This window comes from Hyaena hyaena, unplaced genomic scaffold (assembly GCF_003009895.1).
Source record: "Hyaena hyaena isolate Hyena2069 unplaced genomic scaffold, ASM300989v1 scaffold_367, whole genome shotgun sequence".
NCBI classification, from domain to species: domain Eukaryota; kingdom Metazoa; phylum Chordata; class Mammalia; order Carnivora; family Hyaenidae; genus Hyaena; species Hyaena hyaena.
In genome coordinates, this window is record NW_024081002.1 from 1,736,084 (window position 1) to 1,760,761 (window position 24,678).

The window sequence follows — 24,678 nt, forward strand, 5'->3', positions numbered from 1 at the left end:
AGTTAAGAAGTATTATCTGTAAAACTCCAGAGAAGAGGAGTGCCAAGAAAGCAGCATTTACAGAGTTGTGTGTTTCCTAGTAGTTTATACAGAGGAAAGAGAAATCATTTATTATCTTTGGATAAAATCCTGGCAATTTCAAAACTCATTAAATAATAGGAAATGTTGGCTACACTTAATGGGTCATTTGTTGCGTTAAAAATCAGTAATGATAAATATTTATTAGGTATGTGGAAAGGCCTGTCCTATAAAATGCTGTGACTCATTAGTCTACTAATCCTAGTTATTCAGAATTTTTCAGTTTAAAGTGAAATCACATAGTATAAGTCATTTGATTTTCTCTTTTTGAGGATTATTTTGAATATCCTAGGATTTTTTTTTTTTTTTTTGCTGCTTTCCACATTAACTGCAAAAATAGCTTATCAGTTTCTACAAATTGATTTTCATGGGGAGTTTGCAGAATCTGTAGATCAATTTTAGGAAAATTGATAGCTCGACAATAGTGAGTCTTCTGACTCATGAAGATAGTATATCTCTTGATTTATTTAGGTCTTTTTAGTTTATTTCAGCAGTGTTTTTGCAGCGTTCAGTGTATAGATCTTGCACATATTTTGTTAAATATTTACCTATGTATTTAATATTTTTTTAATGTTTGTTTATTTTTGGGAGAGAGAGAGAGAGAGAGAGTGAATGGGGGAGGAGAAGAGAGAGAGGGAGACACAGAATCTGAAACAGGCTCCAAGGCTCTGAGCCGTCAGCATAGAGCCTGATGCAGGGCTCGATTCCAAGAATTATGAGATCCTGACCTGAGCCAAAGTCAGATGCTTAAATGACTGAGCCACCCAGGCACCCCTGTATTTAATATTTTTATGCTATAATTGGTATTTAAAATTTTTCAATTGCCAATAGTTTGTTTTTTTAAATTTTTTAAATGTTTTTATTTATTTTTGAGAGAGAGTCAGACAGAGCATGAGCTGGGGAGAGGCAGAAAGAGAGGGAGACACAGTTGGAAGCAGGCTTCAGGCTCTGAGCTGCCACCACAGAACCCGACGTGGGGCTCGAACTCAAGAACCGGGAGATCATGATTTGAGCCGAAGTTGGACGCTTAACCAACTCAGCCACCCAGGCATCCCAATAGTTTTTTTTTTTTAATGTTTTATTTATTTTATATATAGAGAGAGCACAAGCAGGGGAGGGGCAGAGAGAGAGAGCGAGAGCGAGAGCGAGAGAGAGAGAGAATCAGGAGCACAGAACCCGATGTGGGGCTTGAACCCACAGACTGTGAGATAATGACCTGAACTAAAGCCAGACGCTTCAGTCACTGTGCCACTCAGGCGCCCCCAATAGTTTATTGTTAATACCTAGAAATACGATTGTGTATACTGACCTGTTCTGTGACATTGACGAACTCACTCTCGGCAGTATACTTCAGAATCTTAAGCAATTCCCATATGGACTATTGTGTCATCGTCAATTAATGACAGTTTCATGTTCTCCTTTCTAATCTTCATGGCTTTAATTTCTTTTTCTAGCTTAATTATTCCAATTAGGACATCAATACAATACTGAATAGAAGTGGTAAGAATGGATGGCTTGTTCCCAGTTTTAGAGAGAAAGCATTCAGTCTTTCACTATTAAGTCTGATGTTAGTTTCAGGTTCTTTTTTTTTTTTTCTTAAATCCCTTTTATCAGGTCAAGGAAGTTCTCTTCTCTTTCTAGTTTGCTGAGTGTTTTTATCACAAACGGCTGTTTTCAGTTTTGTCACATCTTTTTGCAACTATTGGGGTAGTCACTTGGGTTTTCTTAGTATTACATTGATGAGTTTCCTTTTGGTAAATCTTATCAATCTTTCCTGGAATAAGCCCCACCTGGTCATGATATACATATTATCTGCCTTATACGCTGGGGTGCACAGGTGAACATCAAAGCCAGAAACATCGGCCTGTCATGCAACTTCCCCTTGATCTCTGCCTCTATAGCAGTGGCCGTGATGGCCCCGTGAAGACATAAACAGATTTGCCGAGGTCGGGAGACTGGCTTGTAGACCCCATCACCTTTCCCTTTACTGCTGTGTTGTACCGCTGAGGTGTGCAATGCTCACGCCTGTCCGCACTTGCCCCCTGGGCAGCACCTTTACCCCTCCTTTTCTTTTTCTTTTTAAACAGTACGGCCATGACTTGGCCAAGCTCAGCATCCAAATCACATCGAGGCAGGTTTATTGTCATCACATTTTATGGACAAGGGGATAAGACTTCGAGGAGCGAGGTGACATGGCTAAGGTCGCACAGCACGTAACTCCCGTGCCGAGCATCACACACACTCTGCTCTGACGCCACAGCCCGCGCTCTTTGCCATTTCCCCCCAGGCTGAGTGGCCTGGACGCCTCCAGCCCTCCATCGTCTAATATCACTTAGAGACTGCGTTGTGGCAGAGCCACCTGGGGTCCACCTCTGGGAATTCTCCGCCTCGGGTGACCCCTGTGGAAGGAAGACAGCTGGCTGGTGGCAGCTGAGATCTGAGCAGATGAGCCAGCCAGGGCCCGTAAAGACCGGGGGCGGTGCCAGCCCCCTCTCGTTTGATGGACAACCTTTTACATGGAGCAGGACTCTGATCCTGAGCCCTGCTGGTCTTAGAGACTTTTGCGTTCCTCGTTCTGAAATAGCAGCTTGAGAAGCCAAATGCTGCTTCTCTGGTTTCACATTCTGCCCATCTTTGACCAATTAGTTGATGTTCCTTACGATCATTGCTTCTGCTCTATTTCATTTTCCTGCTGCTGATGCGGGTCCACTCAGTGATGGCAAGGGGAGGGGGGCCACTGGTTGTTTTTTCATCTAAGCTTCACAATTAAGGCTTGTCCGTTGGGCTCTTCATTGTGGTCTTTCCTCCCACTTTTTCTCCTTTCTGTTTACTCATCTGCAGAGTTCGGAGAGACGTGCGCCCAGACTCAAATTCCACACGTTCTTTATCTTGCCGTAGCATGTTGGCGTGAGAGGGAGAGACAGAGATTAGATCACAGAATGTTGGAGCAGGACTGGATGACTTTGCAGCTCATTCTAGAGGCAGTTGGCCCCATTTTACAGATGGGGAAAGGGAGGCCCCCCAGAAGATGGGATGGGACCTGGGCCTTCTAGCGCCCAGGCCAGTGTCCTTTTCTTGCGGTGCGCCAGTGCCTGGAGCCTTTTTCTCTAGCTTCTGTGAGAATGTAGCTGGTTCTCGCGGGACCTGGAAAACCCCATTTTTACCCCTGATGCAGGCACATTCTCCCATGCCTACTTTGGGAAGTCAAAAAGAGGAAGTGAGTTACCAGACCCTGGCGATGGAGAAAGTCTCTGAAACTTCACGTGCCCTGGGGGTTGCTGGCCTTTTGGAGTTAAACCTCTCTTTGGTCTTTCCTGGGAAGCTGGCCTGAGGAAGCCCAGATGCGTTTTGTTGACAGCTGTCTCTGGGTGATGTTCGCCAGGTTCTCTATCCCCTTATTTATATCTCCCTTCAGAGCACTTGGGGACCAATTAACTGCAGCTACCTGGAGACCTGGGAGGGTGGCAGATACGTCTGGGGCCAATATTAAGAAGAAAAGTCGTAGGGGCACCCGGGTGTCTCGGCCAGTTCAGCGTCCGACTTCGGCTCGGGTCATGATCTCACGGTTCTTGAGTTCGAGCCCCGCATTGGGCTCTGCCGTCAGGGTGAAGCCTGCTTCGGATTCTCTGTCTCCCCCTCTCTCTGCCCCTCCCCTGCTTGCCCATGCTCTCTCTCTTTCTCCAAAATAAACATTTTTGAAAAAAGAAGAAAAGTTGTAGATTTGCCCAGATTTTCCCATTATTTATACTCTCTGTTAAGAAAATGTAATGTCTATGGAGAAGTCATTTAAGGTATGCGAGCTTCTGTTTCCATAAATATAATATGGGAACAATAACTGATTTTCCTCATCCTTAGAGAGGAAGGGGGAATGTAAGTAAGGCACTATATGAAAGGGCTTTAAAAGCAAAAATAATCAGTTGATGCTACTGTGAATTTGTTGAATTAGTTTTCATGATCTGGTAGGTGCAGATCTTCTGACCTGAGAAAATCATGCTGTGCAAAAAAAAAGATCCCAGCCCCGAAGTAAGGTGGCTCAGAGCCCGGTAGCTAGGACACAGAGGGGCCCTTGGTTCATCGATGGGCTCCCACTTCTCAGAAGGAAAGCTTGGTAGAGGTAGGCTGGTCCCCTCCACATCCTGGGGCCCAGCGGTATCGAGTCGCAGTACTGAGGTCCCTGGTGGGGACACACAGCCATGGCAGGGACCCAGCAAACAGTCTGAACAGGTGCTCTGGTGCCACCACGAAAACTTGTGGACACGCAGCTCTGAGAGCCACAGACGCTTGAAAGGGTCACAGCTGTTACTACCACCCAGAGCCTGGGAAGCAGCTACAACCCTTCCTCACAGGGACGGAGGTGTGTGGGTGTGTGTGTCTCTGTGTGTGTGTATGAGTGTGTGTGTGAGTGGGTATGTGCATCTGTGTATGTGAGCCTGTGTACGTATGTGTATATGCACGTGAGAGTATGTATATGTGTGCATGTATGTGCGTGTGTGAGTGGGTGTGAGTATATGTGCGTATATGTTTGTGTGAGAGACGGAATCTATATCTGAATGTATGTGAATATGGGTGTGTGAATTTGTGTATGTGTGTGTATGTGTGTAATAGAGTGTATATATGTGAGTATGTGTGTGGGAGAGTGTATGTATGTATGTGCATGTGTGAGTGGGTGTGAGAGTATATGTGCATATATGTTTGTGTGAGAGACAGAGTCTATGAATGTGTCTGTGCATATGTGTGTGCGTGCTCATGGGTATGAGTGTGTAAGTGCGGGTGTGTTTGTGTGCACCTCTGTGCATGTGGGTTGGGAGTGGGGCGCACAGGCCCTTTCTTGGGTGAATGACGGGCCGTTTTGCAGGCAGTGGTTTCTTTTTAAACCGCCGAGTGGGTGGTGCTGTGAATCCCACTGAGTGAGCTGTGACAGGGAGTGACCGGTGAGGGGACAGATCAGTGTGTCTTAGACCATCTGTGGCAAAGGAACAGATTTCTTTTCCTTTAATTCCCTATCCATTATGGGTCAATGAAAATATGCTAAAAAATGAATGACGACAAAAATGTTGTAAAAAGGACACAAAACATAAGCCTCAATGTAAAATGTTTAGACGCGCCAGACGGAAGGTTACCTGGTCAAATTGCTGGGAAGGTTCCCGCAGGTTGCCTGCCAGTGTGTGCCCAGGGCCCAGGGGCCGCAAGGCTGGCAGGGCTGCTGGTCCCCGGAGCCTGCTTTGTGTCGCATTGGGCTAGGTGACTGGCCCGAGGGAGACACGAAGAGAGCACGGAAGGGGTCCTTTGCTGCAGGCTGGCCTAGAGCCCCTCTAGTCTGTGAAGGCAGAGAGAGACGCGTCGAGGGCTATCACCAGGGGCCATGAATTTGGGGCCAGAGCAGCCAGCTCAGGGAATACTTCCCAGGGCCACCCGGCCTCTGTTACCACCCATGCCAGTGGCAACGGGTGTCCTGGGACCAGATGCCATGGTGTTGGTGGAAAACAACTTTCTGGCCTTGCTGGGTGAGAGCCCCCCACTGGGATGTGGGATCGCTTTGTCCGAAAGCAGCTTTGAAATAGGGGCTCACTAATTACAGTGTGTATCTTTGTATAGATACTGTGGTCGTTTGATTTCTCTCTCTCTCCCTTTTCCCCCCACGGCCTCAAGGCACTTCTTGTGCCTTCTGGCCTGGGATGTCCCAGGGGGGTGGAAGAAACAAGGCGTAGGGGAAAATGGCTCTGGGGACAGACGGTGGCCTCTGTTCACCTTGTGGTATCAGTGGGCAAGACAGGATCTGTGCCTTTGCCTTAATGCCTTTCCATGATAGTCTTTTCAGACTGTAATGTCTAAGGTGCGCCTCCTCCAGGGCAGCCTCAGCCCTCCCCTCCGTGGCGGCGATGTGCTGGGAGGGGCTGCTTCCTGGTACCGCTGTGGGAACTGGCAGGGATGTGGCAGAGGGTGGCTCTGGCACGGTGACCCTGGGCAGCACAGCCTTTGCAGGGGAGCCGCCAGGAGGTCCGGGTATCAGCTGGTGCCTCTGGCTCAGCATTTTTGCAGCGAAGCTGTTGGGAGGAAAGAAGCAGAACAAAGATATCCACTGTGATGGGTGTCGCTTCTTACCTAAGTGGACGTTTCCTCGGGAGCTGCGAGGATCTTTGCAAAGGAGCCCAGGTCTGGGGTCTTGCCCTCGCGTGTCCTGGTTTCCAAAGGCCCCGGGCGTATATTTTGGCTCCTTCTCGCCCATGGCCTTTCTCAGAACCCACAGCACAGAGCAACGGAGTCTTAAAGTGTCTTGTCTTTGCTTTGTTCTCAGGGCAGGAAGACCCCAACAGTTTACGCCATAAATACAACTTCATCGCTGACGTGGTGGAGAAGATCGCTCCCGCTGTGGTTCACATCGAGTTGTTTCGCAAGTAAAGAGGGCCTTCTTGTTTTCCCACGACCTCTGATGCTTCCCCCCAGCCGCACTGCCGTTAGCAAAGCGTCAGAGCTGCCTCTGAGGCGCTTGGGTTTGTCCAAGGGCCATCGAATATATTCCTACGGGAAGATAACATTTATTTGTCCCTTAGTGTGCTTTCCCTTTTGGCTCTTTAAATACACATTCTTGACCTTCTAGAGAAGTTAAGAACCTCTCGTGCTAAAGAGAGTCCCTAAGAATATTTTATAAGTGGAATTTTTTTGATGCTCACAACAATCGGTAGCCTTCCATTGTATTGAATGATACATAGACCCAGCATGTAAAGCAACGATTGCTAGGTGTGTGTTACTCTTGCAGAACCAATTAATCAATGTGTCCAAGAGTTGATCGTAAGGTGTGTCATGCTTCACTGGGCTCTCTCTCCTCGGGGTTCTAGGCTTCCTTTTTCTAAGAGGGAGGTGCCGGTGGCCAGTGGGTCTGGCTTTATCGTGTCTGAAGATGGACTGATTGTGACAAACGCCCATGTGGTGACCAACAAGCATCGGGTCAAGGTTGAGCTGAAAAATGGCGCCACCTACGAAGCCAAAATCAAGGATGTGGATGAAAAGGCAGACATTGCACTTATCAAAATTGACCACGAGGTAAGTGCGCGCCGCACCTGCAGAACTCGATTTCCAGGTTGTGAGACTGGGAGCATTTAAGAGATACGGGGTGTATGGCCTGGGCTGGGTGGGAGAAGGGGGCTCATGGCAGCTTCTTTCATAAGCAGACTATCAGATCACAGGTTTTTTAAGAAAGTTTTATTTACATTTATTTATTTTTGAGAGATAGAGTGAGACAGAGAATGAGCGGGGAGGGGCAGAGAGAGAAGGAGACACAGAATCTGAAGTAGCCCCAGGCTCTGAACAAGTGTTCAGCACAGAGCCTGATGCGGGGCTCAAACCCATGAACCCCCGAGCCCTGCATCACGACCTGAGCCAAAGTCGGACACTTAACTGACTGAGCCACCCGGGCGCCCCAAGATTGGAGTTTTAAAACTAGAGGCTTATGTTTTTATAAAAGAAACTAACAAGTGAAGACATTAGTAGGTAAGCACTGAACACTGAGTCTCCCTTCCCTTCCTGGCTCTGAGGCAACTGCTGTTAACAGATTTGTGTTCATTTGTGCATTTCAGCAGATTTCAGCATCCCAAATTGGACATTTGCAGCTTTCCTAGATGTGTTTTAACACAATGCTCCATTCTTAAGTTCTGGAAACCTTGAATTAAAGCACCGCTAATAGAGTTCTCCTTACAGGACTTCTCAGAGCTTTTGATGTACTCATATGCACACAAGTGTCCCACAAAAGGGTGTATACTCCAAATGATAATCATCCGAGCTTAGGACTTTTTTTTTTTTTTTTTTTTTTTTTTTTGCAAAACTGAGACATCGTGAGCTCAGTCTGGGAAATACCATGTTCGAAAGCGGTTTGCTCTCTATTTAAATATTCTCCTCGTCGTCATTTTTGCGCTGCTGATTTGTTCAGCAAAGCCTTCATACCTGAAATTAAATCCAGTTCTTACGAGGCTGTCACCAGTTCCCACTTGATGGCGTGTTGCTTGCGGAGGCTGGGTTTGCTCCGTGGCGTGTGTAGTGAGATTTGCATTTTCTGGTTGCTTCGTGCTCTTGTGAGCTTGCAGACTTCAGATGGAAGGAAGACCCTGGGGAGGCCGGAGTCATGTTGTTGGCCTAGGAAAAGGTCCTGGGCTGAGAGCCATGAGGGGTCTCTTTCCCACCTCTTCACGAACCTTTGCCTGGCTGGGGGCTTGAAGGCAGACCAGTGGAGTATCACACAGGCTGTTGTCTGTGCTGTTTATCTGGCCCTGTGCCTGGTGGCCTTTAGCAAAGTCTTGATTGCGTATTATTTCTATTAGGTAACTGTGGAATTTCTAGCAACAGCTCTCTTAGAAGATGTGTTTATTGGTCAGAATATAATCATAAAAACTTCTACTTGATGAGCTCCAATGCTGATCCAGGCTCTGCCTTCATGTGTAACTTCCCCCTAATCAGCTGTATCATCCCCATTTCTCAGAGGAAAAAACAGGGGCTCAGAGAGCTTAAGTCACCTGCCCAAAGTCACACAGCTATGCTGCGGTGAAACTAACCTTCCAAACCATGACAGGCTGCTGACCTTCCACTGCTCAAGGCCGTGGCCTTCACTGGAGGGATGGAACCCAGCCTTTTGGGGTGATGGAATGGATGGCTGGACTTGAAATAGCCCACGGGACGGCTGGCGCTTCCCTATTTAGGAACGTGCTGCCAGAAAGGTGTCCAGGATGTGGAATCTCACCGGAAGGAGGCTGGCCAGAATAGCACATCCTGTGGCCACACGCAAGACTTTTCGGCTCCCCTGGGCTCCTGGGAGGCAGCCAGCAGCCGGGGCTCTCTGCAGGCAGGGTGCCGACCCGGTGCCATGCGAGCTGCCGCCACGCTGAGTAATTTTGTGTTCGGAGTGCGTGGGCACATAATGTGCCTCTGGCCAGGGGGATGTTCTTTTCAGACTACTCTTGTGTCATCCCTGACATGTCCAGGCAGGACGTAAAACATCTCAACCCACCGGCTTTGCCGTATTTCTGACTCCGCCCTTGCCGCTCGCCTCCCCCCACCCTTGGGGGTCCAGCGCTTCGCCCAACAGCACACAGTCTGCCATGTGTTTCCAGCTCAAGAGAAAGGTGCTTAACATTTAAAAGCTGAACTAAATGTGGCTCTTGAGAAAGGAATCGGAAATGAATGGATATTAAATTGCAGACACCCACACAAGAGACTCGTCTCCACTTACTAAACTGCTTTTTTTATTTTTTGCTGATAGTAGTGGGAAGTGGGGAGCGTAAAGCCATCTCTTCCAGCTCTTTCCCTTTTGTTGCCTTAGTCTGATGATTGATTATTTAGGAGGGGGCGGAGACTGGCAGGGAAGGAGGCTCAGTTTGGAGGGAGCCTCTCCTCGGAGCAAATCCATATTCGCCCCACATTCGCCCCAGCCGCACACAGTGCAATAACTTGCAGGCTGTGGATGGGCTGTGAGCTTGCCCTGTGTCACCGTCAGGAATGGAAAAAGAGAAAGCGAGTGTGAAAACTCAGAGCAAAGCGAACAGAACCAGCAGAAATGGAGCCTGAGGATCGAGAATCATTCCAGATGGTGCCACGTGAGGCTGTGGCCCGGCTCCCCTCCCCACCCTCCGGTGCTGTTTCCTAAGAACCCAGTGAAATCCATGTGACTGCCTGCCATGTACACGGGCTCAGTGGCTCACTTGGTGGCTCATAACCTGGGCCCATTTCTTACTCACCCCCCCGCCCCCCCTCGTGATTTCTTTTGGAGGCTCTCTGTGACTTTAAACAGCTATGTTCGTACTGAGTGTGGATTCTTAACACTTTTAAGGAATAGAAATGACCATGGACATCTGCTGTCATGCGCCCTTGTCATCCCGCCACCGGCCACTGTCTCCCGGGAACAGCAGCTAGCATTTTCTTTGGGGTCTCCTTCTCCCCCCTTGGACAGTCTTGGTGAGACTGTCAGTCGCGGTGCCCCACCCTCCGGGGCCGGGGGTGGACACATGACTGTTAGGTCAAGCAGGCCCTCCCCTCAGGGGTGCAACTGTGTGTTACCCTCACAGAAACTGCAGGGGCCGCGCTGGCGGAGACCCCCAGGCACTGAGTTCCAGCCGTCTCTGAGCCCAGTCTGTCTACTTTTCTGTCCATTCTTGGAGTTCCCCTCCCATCTCCAGTGAACCCCCTTTGGCTTGAGGTTGCCAGCAACATGTCTGGGCTTGCGACCAAGGAACTCTGTTTTTGCTTCTCACGGCTGAGAAGACACATGTGCACTCACTTTCCCTGCTGAGTTTGGAGACTGGAGAGCTTTCAGAAGAAGGCTTGCCCGGTCTGTTCCCCTGCCCCCCGCCCCCCAAGCTGGGGGAGGTCGGTGCCCCCCCTGACCCCCTCAAGTCCATTCTGTGCTTCTGTCCTAGGATTTGCACCTCCTCTTTCCTGGGGCCAGCAGCAGCCCGGGGAGGGAGCGCCAGCTGCAGGAAGTTGGGACAGCACGCATGCAAACATTTTAATAGAAAGCAGCTTTGAGGGCAGACGAGTTCAGCTTCAGATACAAACTGTTTCCAAATGTGTTTAACATGACACTGGCCGTGTTTGCAGAACATCTAAACATTTCATCCAGAGGTAGCATTTTGTCCATGCCGTCTTCTCCCTGAGTAGTTCAGAAACGGGGGCGGGGGGGGGGGTGATGGGGAGAGACAGAGGAGAGGGGGTGGGTATAGACGCAGAGGTAAAAAGAGAGTGGTTTGGTTTCTCTCCGCCAGACTCCAGAGCAGAAACACTGGGGGTGTATTGAGGGGAAATCTCCTTTTGTTACAGCAGTTTTCCAGCTGTGTGGACGAGGAAGCACATGCCTCCCTTGCTCGATCCAGCTTTCGGACCACTGCTGTCTCCCCTTGATGCATTTCCCTGGGCTCTTAGGAAGAGAGCTTAGCTCCTTTGTGGGCCTCGGGGCCCTGGCCTGATGGGGCGCCCTCCCCTCCCAACCTCATCTCCTCCCTCCGCCCTCCGGCCACCCACTCTGCTTAGCCTCCCTCACAGCAGGGCTGCTCCTCCGGGGGGCCTTGGCCATGCCTCCCTCCCCACCCCCACCCCTGGGTGTCTCCCTGCACCTTCCCCCAGAGCTGGCCTTCCCATCTCTTCGGGGCTCCCGCCAGATTCTGCCCCAGACAGCCCTTCCCCAGCCCACGACCTGAGGGGGCAGTCCACATCCCAGCCCCCTGCCTGTCACTCTGAGGACAGTCGCATGTCCCTGTTCATTCCCCCCCTGCTCATGTCCTTAGCACAATTTACACTTGCCTCATTTGTTGGTGTAAGTGTTTCCTGCGTGGCTGGAAGGTGAGGGACACGCACGTCACACTCACACATCAGGTCGTGAGTGCTGGGCAGCCGTGTCTGGGCACGGATCTAAGTGCCCTCTGCTCCGAGGAATTGCCAGAGCGGGGAGGCACCGGGCTCACACGGTGGCCTGTGTCCCACTGTCACGTGAGGGCGTGATGGCGCCCGCCCACCGCGCCCTCCCCAGCCAGTGCTCGTCAGATCCCGAGGCCTGTCTGGTTTGGACGGACACCTGGCCTTGCCCGGCCTCCAGTAGCCCTGTGATCTTTGCTAACTCAAAGCCCTGCTGAGGCCGTTAGGTTTCCTGTGGGCGCCTTCCCCTGACGCCAGCAACCGGGGAAGCATGTGTGAGCGGCCAGGTTGAGGCTTGTGAGGTGTTTTTCTTCCCTCACCCCCAGGCCTGCGTCCGTCCACATTCGGGCCACATTCGGGCCAGTTGCCGCCTACGGGCCAGACTCATTTGAAGTGGCCAAAGAGGAAGACTTCTGGGCGAGGGGCCTGCTTTGTTTTCAGAGGTCCTTTTAGTGCTGAGCCGGCCACTGGGGCAGGAAGAGCTGCCGGCTCTGATGTGTGAAGCTTGGGACAGGGGTCACTCTGGGTCGAGGGCCCTGGGCCTTCCATATACGGGTTCCAGTGGCCGCTCAGCAGGCCCTGTCTTCTCCAGGCCCGTGTCTGAAGGTTTGGCCCGGTGCACGGTGGCGAGTCTGCCGTGACGGGGGGCCCAAGGAGGCCCCGGGACGGTGACGAGGGCCCGGGTGGTGCGGCGCTAGGCATGACTCATGCCCGCCCGTCTGCCAGCTCTCCTTAGGCAACCTGACCGTCAGAAGGCGCTGACTAAGCCGCGTGAGCCGTCCAAGAGTGAATCAGATAACGCAGAGGCTGCGCTGGAATGGCGTCCCATCTTCTGGAGTCTGTCACTCCTCGTCGTAAAGCAAGCGGGAGCCCGGGCTGAGAGCACGACCATAGTTACCCTCTCAGTTTGCGTCTGTGTTTTTCCACCCTGGATTCTTTTCCCCACTCCCTCCGTGCCGGCTGCTCCGTGGTCTCGCTCGCTCGCTCGCTCGCTCTCCCAGAACTCCGAGGCTGCCGTTGCATTTGTAGAGATGCCACAGACCCTGTTGGTGTTACAAGGCTTCTATTACCGTATTGATTTTTACCATTTTTAGGGGGTGGGGATCAATATTTCATGAGGTAATGGAAACCCAGGCAGCAGAGAAGAAGCCGGCCTTCGTGCCTCTGTGCAGCCGTGGGCCAGACGTGGCCCCTCACGTTACGATTGCAGCCCCTCCTGGAATGTGGAAATGTTTCAGTTCCCCAAACTATCAAAACCGGAGCCCCAGTGTGTTCTCTGGCCCCGGTTCAAGAACTTAGCTGATTGTTAAGGAAATTCTTTGGCTATTTTTTCTCTTAATATGGTAATGCCTTTTTTCACTTCGGCGCTCCCTCTTCAGGGAATTGGATTAAGACTCTGATTTATGGTTCTGACACAGCCGTTCCCAGGTTTTCAGCCTGGATTTGTAGGTGCCCCATCTGGAGGGTCTCCCGTCCCCTTCACTGAGTGGGGGACACACACTGCTTCCATTTGACAGTTTAGTGAGTGTGTCACGGCGCGTTAGAGTCCAGGGCTGGCCAAGTGCCGCCTGCAGACCCCATGCAGCCTACACCTGTTTTCGTAAATAAAGTTTTATTGCCATGCCAGCCATGGCCATTCCTTTGTTTAGAGTCTGTGGCGGCTTTTGCCCCAGGCCAGCAGAGTTGTAGTTAGGATGGAGGCCACATGGTGAATTCTTTTTGGCCTTTCACAGAGGAAGCTTGCCAACCCCGGTGTGAGGCGATTAACACCTTGTCCTGGGGAGCTGAGTGTGCTGGGGGCCAAGTGTACTCCTGAGACCCAAGCGAGAAGCGAGTGAGGCTCTAGGGGACCAAAGGCGAGAGGACAGAGAGGCTGATTTCACCTGCTCTTTCTCCTGGGGCGTGTGTGTGCATGTGTGCATGTGTGGTGAATTGTGTGTGGTGTGTGCACGTGTGTGTGGTGCGTGTGTGTGCATGTGTGGTGACTTGTGTGTGCACGTGTGTGTGTGTGTGGTGAATCACGTGTGGTGTGTGCACATGTGTGTGGTGAATGGTGTGCGCACGCGTGTGGTGTGTGTGCACATGTGTGGCGAATTGTGTGTGGTGTGCGCGCGCGCGTGGTGTGTGTGTGCATGTGTGGCGAATTGTGTGTGGTGTGTGTGTGCATGTGTGGCGAATTGTGTGGTGTGTGCGCGCGCGTGTGGCGTGTGTGTGCATGTGTGGCAAATTGTGTGTGGTGTGTGCACGTGTGTGTGGTGTGTGCGCACGTGTGGTGAATTGTGTGGTGTGTGTGCGCGTGTGGTGAATTGTGTGGTGTGTGTGCATGTGTGGTGAATGTGTGGTGTGTGCATGTGTGTGTGGAGTGTGTGTGCATGCGCACGTGTGTGGTGTGTGCGTGTGTGTGGTATGTGCATCCATATGTGCATGCGTGTGTGAAGTGTATGTGGTGTTTGTGCGTGCGTGTGGTGTGTATGCGTGTGTGTACTTGTGTTTGGGGTGTGTGCACGTGCACGTCCATATGTATGTGTGGTGTGTGTGTGCACATGTGAATTGTGTGTGGTGTGTGAGTGTGTGCACTGCATGTGCATGTGTGGTGTGTGCGTGTGTGTGGTATGTGGTGTGTGCGTATGTGTGGTATGTGTGTGCGTGTGCACGTGCATGAGTGTGTGTGTGCATGTGGTGTGTGGGAGTGTGAATTGTGCTTTATTCGCTGCTGCTCCTGCTGCTCGGTTTTGCTGGATTCGGCAGGGAGAGGTCTTATTTTTGCCCATTTCTCTGTATTCTCAGCACAGGGTTTCCATGAATCCAAGATGTTTTGAAAATTATTATCCAATTTGAAATCCTAAAGGTCTTTAGAGCCTGCTTTGATCATTTTCCTCAGTTACTCTTTATTCACTCATGGATTCTGTAAGTCTTTACTGAACGTCTGTCTTGGCCAAATGGTGTGTCAGGCGCTGAGGGTATATCAGCATGTGGCCAGGAGCCGTGAGGTGACAGTCCAGGGTGGGAAACGGGAGAAGTGGAGGAAAAGACCGTGACAGGTACAGAAAAGGAGCGAACAGAAGAGGTAGAAGGCACTGGGGGCTGGGGAGACTCTACTTGGTGCGGGCAAGGAAGCTTACATTTGGAGGTGTCAGGAGGGCAGGTAGAGCCACCCCAGGGGAGGATTGGGCACCAAGCCTGCCACGGACCTTGGGCCAAGTGCAAACTTACTTCTCAGTGAGTTTATTCGGGCCCGTCAGATCACCAGCCGACGTTTCTCGTTAGCTGCTTTTTCTGCATGTTGTCTACATTTCTTATTGGCCTTGTTCTTGGGAATTCCTGGTCATACTCTGGAAAGCTCCACTTTCTTATGTAGTCAATCTCCTGAGAGTCTGAAAGTGCTAAGACTGCATAACGACTTGGTTGCCTTATTTCACGGCAGTGTAGATGCAGTTTCCCCAAACCGCTTTCGCACCACCATCGTGACCACCTTCTAGGGCAAGGGAGAAATAAGACATTCTGATGAATTTGGACCGATTATTTTAATACATGTGCTAATTAACAAGTCACTTTTGCTAATGAAAGCACCAGAATCTGGTAATGAGAGTATGTGACTCATGGTATTTCCCTCTTTGCTTTGGTTACCAGGCAGCTCATTGAAACCATTGGCTTTGTGGTTAGACTATTCTCTGTGATTCTTTTTTATGTTAATTAGCTTAGTGTAATATGCCCTGTGTCACCGTCTCAGATTATTTTTATGCAGAGGCTGTTACTATTTAAAAAATTTTTTTAAACATAAATTTGAAAGGAAAGGTATTTCCTTGGGCTTCTCTGCATACAGGACAGCACAAGGTCTAAGTGGTCATGGGGAGTGAGGAGCCAGTTCAGGTGAGTAGACTTGGGTGGCTGCAGCATGCTGAGCACTGAATCCACCAGAGATGGACCCCTGCCCTTCCCTTGGGGAAGGATCTTTAATGATCTGGTTTGTTCATTCTTTCATTTTTCACTTTCCTATTCGCTGACTTATAAAATAAATCCTTAGCGGCCAATCCCTATCGTGAGTGAAGCTGGAGTCAGTGTCTGATGAAAGTGATGGGGTCCAGAGGCTGGTGTGCGGCGAAGACCAGAGTTAGGCTTGATGGAGACAATGTTTTGCCTCCTCTGGATGCCGTGAAATGAGTACAGTCACTGCCCATTGGGCTCCCATATAGAACTGTTGACATTTTGTGGCTTAGACAACAGGAGTAAGCAAATTTTTAAGATGCCAGTGTTTCTTGATACAGCCTGATGGAGACTAAATATTCTGGCGGGGTTCACAGACAGGGATGACGAAGGTCGTTGGCTGACTCTTTCTCTTTCTGCTCGGGCTTGACCATGCTCTGTTCCTTTCTCTTTCTCCCTCCGCCTCCCCTGCTTCTCCCGTCTCCCGAACCCTCCCCTACTCCCATCCATGGAACAGTCTTAGATGCTGACAGCACCCCCACCCCCCGCCCCAATGCCTCTGCGGCCTCGTTTGCTTTTCCACAGTAAGCAGGCAAGCTTTGTGGTTCTGCTTCTTCCTGGGTATGGGGGACGTGCTATTTTCTCCATTGCATATTTTTTTTAAAAGAAAATGAAAGGTTAGCATAACTGTTTCCAGAAAGCGCACTGAATCACTCCGTTGAGTCCCAGCCAGCTGCTGCAACATTAGCCTTTGAAGCACCCTGCGGCCGATACACACAGGACCAGGCTGGGAGCTCCAGCCCCTCGACAACGAGCGTGCCGGGCGGCGGGCAGAGGCAGCGGCTCCCGCCCACTCGGCCACGAAAATATTTTTGTAGCAGGAGCGCTTTATACTTTCCAAGGAAGAGAAAGAAGTAGTTCACTTGCCTCATTAGGTTAAGAACATTTTTTTCTCTTCAGTTTTATTGGCCTTCTCTGTAAGGAGTGCAGGGGCATGAGCATCTGCTCGTAGGCAGAACCCGGTGTGGCCAGAAGCTGAAAGATCGACAGGCCATTACCTTTAGATCCTCTCTACACAACTCTGGGCTGAGCCAGCATCTGGAGAATTCCAGGAGTCCCCTCTCCTCTTGCGGCAGGCGCTCGCAAGGACCATCTATCTGCCCCCATCGGGGAGTTGTATGAAAAGAGATTTATTTATTAAGGACTGCGGTGCCTGTTTTGATCTCACCAATTTAACGGTTGTCTGCTAATAGGCTTTTTGGACATCAGCCAGGTCTTTTGGAAAGAACCCTAATTGTCAGAGCTGGAATGACCTTGGCCATCACTAGCCTCCAACAGCCTTATTTTAGAAGTGGTCAAATCCCGGGCTCAGAGAAGTCAATCAAGTGGCTCAAGGTCACGGAGTGAGTTCATACGGGACCAGGTCCAAAGCTGGCTGTCCCGCTGCCTGGGACATCGTGCTTCTGGGATCAGCGGCTGAGGTGGCATGTATGCACGTGTGTGTGTGCGCGTGTGTGTGTGGTGTGATTTTGTCTGAGCCTTCTCTTGTGCATCACCCTTGGCTACTGCTGGAGGATAGGCCCAAAGCAGGCCATCACCCAGGACGTTACTCAGCACAGACTCAGACTTCCTTCCTCGGGGCTTCCGGTGTGTGATTCACGTTCAGCGGGAGTCCAGGCCCCATAGAGAGTCATCGAAGCAGGTGGTGCCCACAGGCTTGCCTCCAGGCCCTGGCCCGGGCTTGGCTGAGGATAGTTCAACCTCCCAGCACCAGAGAAACAGCATGGCCAGGCCCTCCCCCAAGGACTCTTGAACTCAGCCTCCTCTGGCTGGTTTCTGTGCTGATTGCCCTTGGATTCCTCACGCGCCCTGCTGTGTACCACCTCTGCTGCCGTCACTCGCCCCTGTGGAAAGGGCCTGCACCATGAGCATCTGGGCAGTGGGCAGGGGAGGCCGGAGGGAAGGACACCTGGGTTGGAGGCAGAGGGAGGATTCTGGTCCTGGGACTGCCTGCTCCTAGCCATGGGAACGTCGTCACATGGGCACGATGGTCTGTCCCACTGAGCGTCTGGTTGTAAACTTTTTTAAATGTTTGTTTATTTTTGAGAGAGAGACACAGAGACCGAGCACGAGCAGGGGAGGGGCAGAGAGAGACGGAGACACAGGATCCAAAGCAGGCTCCAAACTCTGAGTTGTCAGCACAGAGCCCAATGTGGGGCTCAAACCCATGAACCGTGAGATCATGGTCTGAGCCGAAGTTGGATGCTCAACTCACTGAGCCGCCCAGGTGGCCCAGAGCATCTGGTTGTAAAAGCCAAGCAAACGACAGAGCACAAGGCATGTAGGACATGCATACAAGGCCGGGGCGGGTGGGGGGGTGGTTGGTTCGGCCAGGCTCTGTTTGGACCACTTGTGTCTTGCACTAACACAGACTTTTCACGACCATTACATGTTTTTGAAGCAGGTTTCTCCTTTCACCTCCGTCCACACCCCCCAGCCACCAAAAAACTGCATGAAAGAGCCTATACTTATTAGTGCCCTTCCCAAACATTGTTAGGTATTAGGATTGCTGTCTAAATTTTGTTTAATATTTATTTACTTTTGAGAGAGAGTGTGAGTGGGGGAGAAGTAGAGAAGGAGACACAGAATCCGAAATAAGCTCCAGGCTCTGAGCTGGCAGCACAGAGCCCGATGCAGGGCTTGAACTCATGGACTGTGTGATCATGACCTGAGACCAAGTTGGACCCTTCACTGACTGAGCCACCCAGGAGCACCTAGGTTCGTTGCTCTAAGATGAACCCATTCCCCCTAAGCCTTGGTGAACGTTAATGGCTCCCACCCCACCTCCTTCCTTCTTCCTGATGCTACAGCCCTGGTCCGTCCAACCATGATCCACCCCGATCCTAATGCGGACAAATTCTGGGGAGGCTAAGGCAGTCATGGGGGCCGTGTTCCCCTTGTCAAAGAGTGGTTGAGGGTAATCTTATGGGTGATTGCTCACCGATAACCCAGGAAGAGGAATGTGCTGGGCCTCTGGATTCTTTGTTCTTCTGGAGAGGCACACAGGGGAGAAAAGATTCTTTACATCCACGGGGCATGGTCCTGCCTTTACATAACACTTGGAAAGGAGTGGCTTAAGTTGATCAGACAGAAGGAAAGATGTCCATGAGTCTTTGAGGTGATCAGCCCTGGCACCACCTTGCGCTTGAACAGCTGGACATTTACTCCATTTTGGGTAGGGTTTTCTGATACTTGCAGCTGAAAATAACCGTAATTGATACACCCAAATCATTTTTAGTGTTTTTCTATATTTAGCCTTTGTGGAACATTCTAGACCGAACTGACCTTGGCAGTGGAGATTTGGACTATGTCTCTTTTTACGCCCATGTGACTCTCCAACCCATCAGACCGTAAGCTTGGGGGCGGGGCATGGATGGATTTCATTGATCTTCTGTGTTCGCTGTGCCCGGCGCTTAGGTGACGCTCAGGGAATGCTTGTTGAGAAAGTTCTCTTTCATGTTGGTGGTGTTTCACAGGAGCAGTGCTGCCGGCCCGCTGGCTGTTTGTTGTAATTAACTGAATGGGAGAGCCTTCTTTAATCATGCTCTGCACTCACCTCCTCCACGTTCCAGCATTAAATCTACCACACGGTCAGTATCCTGCCTACGGCTAGTGTTTAGTAATTTAACACAGACCCGGGAAGTCCAAAGTCCACACCCAGGACTTCTGACACCCTCACTTGGGCTGTTTCTCCATCTGCCTGGGTGGCACTGGGCTGAAAACTCAGGTGTTAGGGGGATTCGTGTGTTCTTAAGGTCATTCTCAGTGGTGGTGGTGTGAGGATGCTGTTTAGCGGTGGTGGGTCACATCCAGATAGCTCCCCCACCCGCCTCGATGAGGATGAGCATGACCTTGAGAACTGGGAGCCTGCCGGACACACTGCGGAATATCCCTCATCCTCGAAAGTCTTGGGCCAAACGTGAGACCCAGGCTTTCCAAGTACAGCCTGAGGGCTCCTTCTCGGCTCTGATACAGAGCCTTGGAGTTTTGCTGTGGCCACTTACGAGCTCCCCCCCCCCCCCCCCCCCGCTGCTGCAGTGTGCACACCTGACTTAGGTTTTCATCCACCTGGTGGCTGGAGAATCTGACGTGGGCATGGGTGCTGCTGGCCCCCTTGCTTGCTGCCAGGCGGAGGAGAGATGCCTGTGTTTTACATCGTAGGCTGCTGCATGCCTGGGATGGTGAGATGGGGGAAGGGGCTGTCAGGAGAGGGGCCTGCTTCTCTGACCGAGCCTGTGAAGCTGGGGTCGCTCCCAAAGGAAACTCAGGCCGAGTGTCTGCTCAGGAGCCTTGAGGCGGCTTTGATGTGGGTGTGCCGGGAGCCAGCCTTCCGACGGCACCACGGAGCGAAACCAGGAGTGAGCAGGCCAGCATTTCCCATCTGCAGGTCAAGCCTGAGGTGTGGCTTGGCGCTTCCACAGTATCTGTGTTTCATCTCCCCGAGGCCCCCTGTGGACTGTGTGTCTAGACAGCCATGGGATAAAATGCTCAATTACCGAGTAGGAATTTGGCCAGCAGAGGTATAGCTGTGCTGAGCCGACAGACCTGAGGTGAGGGCTGATCAGATGAGCCCACTTGGATCTGAAAGAGCTAGAGAGCCGGATGCCGGTGGGGTCAGCAGCCCTTGGGAGGAGCAGGGGCCAGATGGCCCTGAGAGGGCATTTGACTTCATGGAGAGCTGTAAGCCTGGCCTGACCCACGTTCCCGCCCTAGGTCACCTCTGCCTCCAGTTAGGTTTCAGGGTAACACATACTGGGAGCGCAGGTCTGAGAATTGGGAAGCCTGTTCTCTTCTTTAGCCGGGCTGTGCATTCGCTGTGAGGAGTCACTCCATCTCTGAGCCTCAGTTTCCACATCTGTAAAATGGGGGGGGGGGGACGCAGGCCCTAACTCTCATGGTGGCCACAAAAGTGCTTCGTCAGCCGGGAGGTAGAAGGTTCACTCCTTCCATGTCAGTCGAGGCTTCATGTTAAAACCCCCCACCCCCCTGGGATATGTCCGCTTGCTTATTGTTGTCTACGCTTGTCTTTCATGATCCAGGCGATGCTGGAGTGAGTAACAGCTTACACGAGGGGAGGGTTGGCGTTGCCCACTGGTACCATTGGTGCAGGTTTGGCCACTTGGGATCCAGAGTTCCTTCCCCCTGTTGTGTTCAAGGGAGGATTGGTTTCTGGGGAGACACGGGCTAGCATCACTGATGTCTTCTTGTCCAAGCCCATGTGGCCCCTCGAGTGTGATGACTTCCCTGTGCTGGAGGCCCCTGCAGCCTGGCCCTCCCCAGTGAGCGTGGCTGAACAGGCCCTAGGTCCCTGCTCTTCTCCTCCCCTCATGGGGGGTGTCTCTCCTCTGTCCCCAGAGCTCCGCTGCCCCCAAAGTGTTTGTCTCCCTGCCTCGCCCTCTGCCCTGAGCTCAGACTTGGAAAAGAGGAGCCCAAGCGGTGTCTTCAGAGCCCCTCTGCCTTCTGAACCCTGAGACCTGGGAGCCCGGGTCCAGGTGGAACGCGGGGATCAAGGGTGTGCCAAGGCTAAGATCCCCATGGCGAGCCCTGCCCCGCAGAACTTCCTGACGCGGTTCCCAGTTTGTGTCTGAGCTGGTGTGGGCTGGGCCCACCTCTCTGTTTGAACTTGATCTCTTGCCTTGGAGCGGCAGCCAGACATGCCCTGGCCCCAGGAGCCTTCGCCGCCGTGCCCCCTTGCCTGGCCCCGAAGGAGCCGTAGTGTCCCCAGCGGGCCTCTCCCAGAGTGGCCGAGTGCACATCACCGGCCCTGCTCGCCCACCCGCCGTGACTGCTGGATGAAGTCATTCCTGGCAAGGGCGGCTGGCGCGGGCCCAGGGTAAACAGGCGTGGGGAGCTCGCTGGCGTGCCGCCGGGCGCCGAGGAGCTAGGGGTGCGGGGCCGCAGGCCTGCCCCTTCCAGAGCACCGTGCGCTCTGGCCTCGGGTGACCCCACGGTCACTGTGTCCCGCTCACAGGGTGCCTAACACAAGCCGGGCGGCCTTCATAGTGCTGTTTGGGTCTTGTCACCTAATCCTCACAACTGACCCATGAGAGAGATGTGCCGTGTTATTCCCATTTTCCAGATGACAACACTGAGGACCCAAGTGGTTATAAACTCCGGCAGGATCTAATCCGGCAACCTGGCCGGGGTTCTGGGCTCCCAACAGGCCTCTACCCGGCTTCTCACCATCTGTGCCCTGAGGGGCATGTCTCCTCTTGCTATTTCTCAGAGTCAGTTTGAGGTCTTAGATCCCTTCCCCAATATTCCTTCTCCCTCCATGAACTTTCTGACCCAGCCTCTTCCTCATTTGGGGGGCAGGGGGTCTTTACGGCATAGCGTCATGTAAGAGGATGAGAGAATCTGGGTTGGGGGGCACAGTCCGAGGTGTGGATCTCTGCTCTGTCTCGATTCACCCTCAACGTCTGCATCTTTTAATTGGCCCCATTGGAGCCTCAACTTCTTCATCTGTTGAATGGGTCCATTGATTACCTTGCCTCACCCGCTCGTGTCTGCCTTATTTCTGTCAGAGCAGACGCTAAAGTAGCCCTGGTTTCCCCCCACCCCATCATCTCAGGGGACCCCCTCGCCTCTTTCTTTGTTGAGGCAGACAAACGTGAGGATGCTGGAAGTGCGCGAGGCCTGGGCGGGGCCTCGGCTTCCTGGGCCTGGTCCACGTTGTCTGGGCAGCTGCTGCTCTTGACTCAGGGAACAAAGGCAAGAGGAAGGTTTGCTTGGCACAGGAAGGAAGGGAGGGGGAGAGCCTCGGGCCTTCCCGAAGGAAGCCCAGCTCTCTGCAGCCCTGGCTGCTCCGGCTGGCTCTAGTTTGTCCGGGCTTAGTTGGAAGAGTTATTTGGAGCTTCTGACTCCGCCGGGCCCTCACAGGGCACTGGGGGTCAGGCTTGTGGGTGGGTCAGTTCACCGGGGCCGTGCGGAGCAGAGGTGGTTGATGTGGGGGAGGAGCCTGCTTCTGAGGTGTTGGGGCTGGTGGAGGGGTGGGGAAGGCTGGGTGCCTTGCTGCCCCATCCCGCTGCCCGCGCCTCACCAGAATTGCCCTGCACTTAGCACAGAAATGCACCCAGCTGAACCCGGGCGGCTCCAGGCCTCAGGGCCCAGGACTCGGATAGCAGTGCCTGTGATGAGTGGGGGTGCATCCGCCGGGGGGCGTGTGGGCTCAGGATCCTTTCTTGGGCACGTCTTACCCCGAGTCCAGATTTTGTCTCCTGTCCCCTGGTCTCGGGGTCTCACCGCAGGTCTGTGCTGATATGGCGCGACCCCGCAGTGGCCTCTCATGACCTTCCGTGTTCATCTTGGCCAGCGGCTCCGGCGCTCGCTTGCCCCGCACTGGCTTGCAACATGCTGATGCTGGTGGGCGGGGGGGGGGCGGGCCCCGGGCCTGCTCTCACTCCCACGCGAGGCCCGTCACTGCTCAGCGCTCCCCTGTGCGTCGTCCGTTCTGTTACCCAAACGCAGCAGCGCCAACCTTGTGGTTCCAGGGCAAGCTGCCTGTCCTGCTGCTGGGCCGCTCCTCGGAGCTGCGGCCGGGGGAGTTCGTGGTCGCCATCGGGAGCCCGTTCTCCCTTCAAAACACCGTCACCACTGGGATCGTCAGCACCACCCAGCGTGGCGGCAAAGAGCTGGGGCTCCGGAACTCGGACATGGACTACATCCAGACAGACGCCATCATCAACGTGAGCCCTGTGGGGTCGGGCGGGCGTTTGGAAACCTGGGCTTAGGAACCGGGGCTGGAGCCAGGATCTTCAAGGTGGCAGCCAAGGCGTTGCCTTTGACCCCCTAGAGCAGGTGAGGCCGAGGGCTGGTCCTCAGCCTCCACGATCTCCAGGGACTTCTGGGAAGGGGACTTCCGATACGCCAAGGTCTGCAGCCCAAGGGAGCTCCCCACCCCACTGGAGGGGCTGTGGCTCCGCTGCCTCCAGGCCTGTTGGTGGAGCCGAGTTTGAGGCTCTGCAGGAGGGCGTTCACCTGGTGCAGGTGCTGTAGCCCCTGAGGTCATCGCCTTGCCTTGGGGTGCAGTCTGAGCGTCAGGCCCAGACTATTCGATGTCTAAGGAGGCCAGGCCTTCTCATCAACGGAATCTTTTATAAACCACATTTTTTCCCCTTTGGCTGTCTCCTTACAGGATTGGCATTTCTAAAAAGCAATGTGTTTCCCCCTGCATCTGTCTAATAAATAAGAAGCAGTGTGTTTTGTGCATTTACTGCCCTAATAGGTTTTACTCCCCAACTTTTCTTGTGATCCGCATGAACTAATGGAAAAAGAACAAACCATGTGGATTTCCAGCCCCAGCAGCGAAGCAGGGACCGCATAGGTGGGGGCCGTGCAGATTTGAAACATTGGGGCTGGCAGGTAGCCAGCCTGTTCCAGCAGAAGGAAGTTGTGTTGGGTGTTTGAGGGAAGTTATAGTTGGCCTCTGGGCTTTGGAGCCAAAAGAAAAAAAAATTTCCTATTTATGGCACATCTAAAACTTTCTGAAATTGTTTAAGGTCCCTTTTCCCAGCGACCTATTAGGATGACAGGAAAAAATGCAAGAAGAGAGCCTGTTAGGCAAGGAGATCCACAGAGCCGTGAAAAGACATAAACTGATAACCTTTTAATTTTTGTTTGATTTCAGTATGGAAACTCGGGAGGCCCATTAGTGAATCTGGTAAGGCCTTTCTTTTTTTTTTTTTTTTAAATCTATGTACATTTTCGGGGGTTTTTCTTTTGTTGTTGTTTTTTGCTTTCTTTTCAGACAGGAACTTGCCACAGCGCATAATCTGATTTGTTTAAAGTGACATCTGTGAATCTGTACTGTGTCCTTACAAACTACCCTTCTTATCTTTTCTGGAAAGAGTAAGGCACGCGGCAGTCGGGGCTGAAGTGATGCCCGCAGACACGCTTGGGTTTCAGAGCTACAAGTAAACGCAGTGGAACTCAGGTCCAACTCAGGAGCAGCCAGAGGGGGAGGCCTTTATTCTGAAGGTGTTAGCGGTTCTGGCCTGTCCCAGAAAGGCACGGCCTTCAGATGAGGTCTCCAGGCCACCACACAAGCTGGCTTGGCTCAGTCACGGTCTTTGTCTTGGCCAGGAGCCCTCCCTTAAGACCTGGCTGAAATGAGGAGTTGCCCCCGCTCACAGAGATGTCACTTAAGTCTGCAGTTAAATACGGAAGCATGAAAAGGGAGGCCTTAGGATCTGCCAGAGTGAGGCCCACGCAGCTCAGGGGTCACCC

The 24,678-nt window shown here is 52.4% G+C and overlaps 1 protein-coding gene across 1 annotated transcript in view; it reads left to right on the plus strand.

Annotated features, from left to right (window-relative positions):
• Positions 1–24,678, plus strand: part of HTRA1 (HtrA serine peptidase 1) — a 51,208-nt gene that overhangs the window by 20,777 nt on the left and 5,753 nt on the right. Inside the window, exons 2-5 of the mRNA XM_039250449.1 lie at positions 6,374–6,473; positions 6,915–7,119; positions 22,944–23,138; positions 24,080–24,112. Coding sequence (XP_039106380.1) covers positions 6,374–6,473; positions 6,915–7,119; positions 22,944–23,138; positions 24,080–24,112 — 533 coding nt within the window. The remainder of the gene's footprint in view (positions 1–6,373; positions 6,474–6,914; positions 7,120–22,943; positions 23,139–24,079; positions 24,113–24,678) is intronic.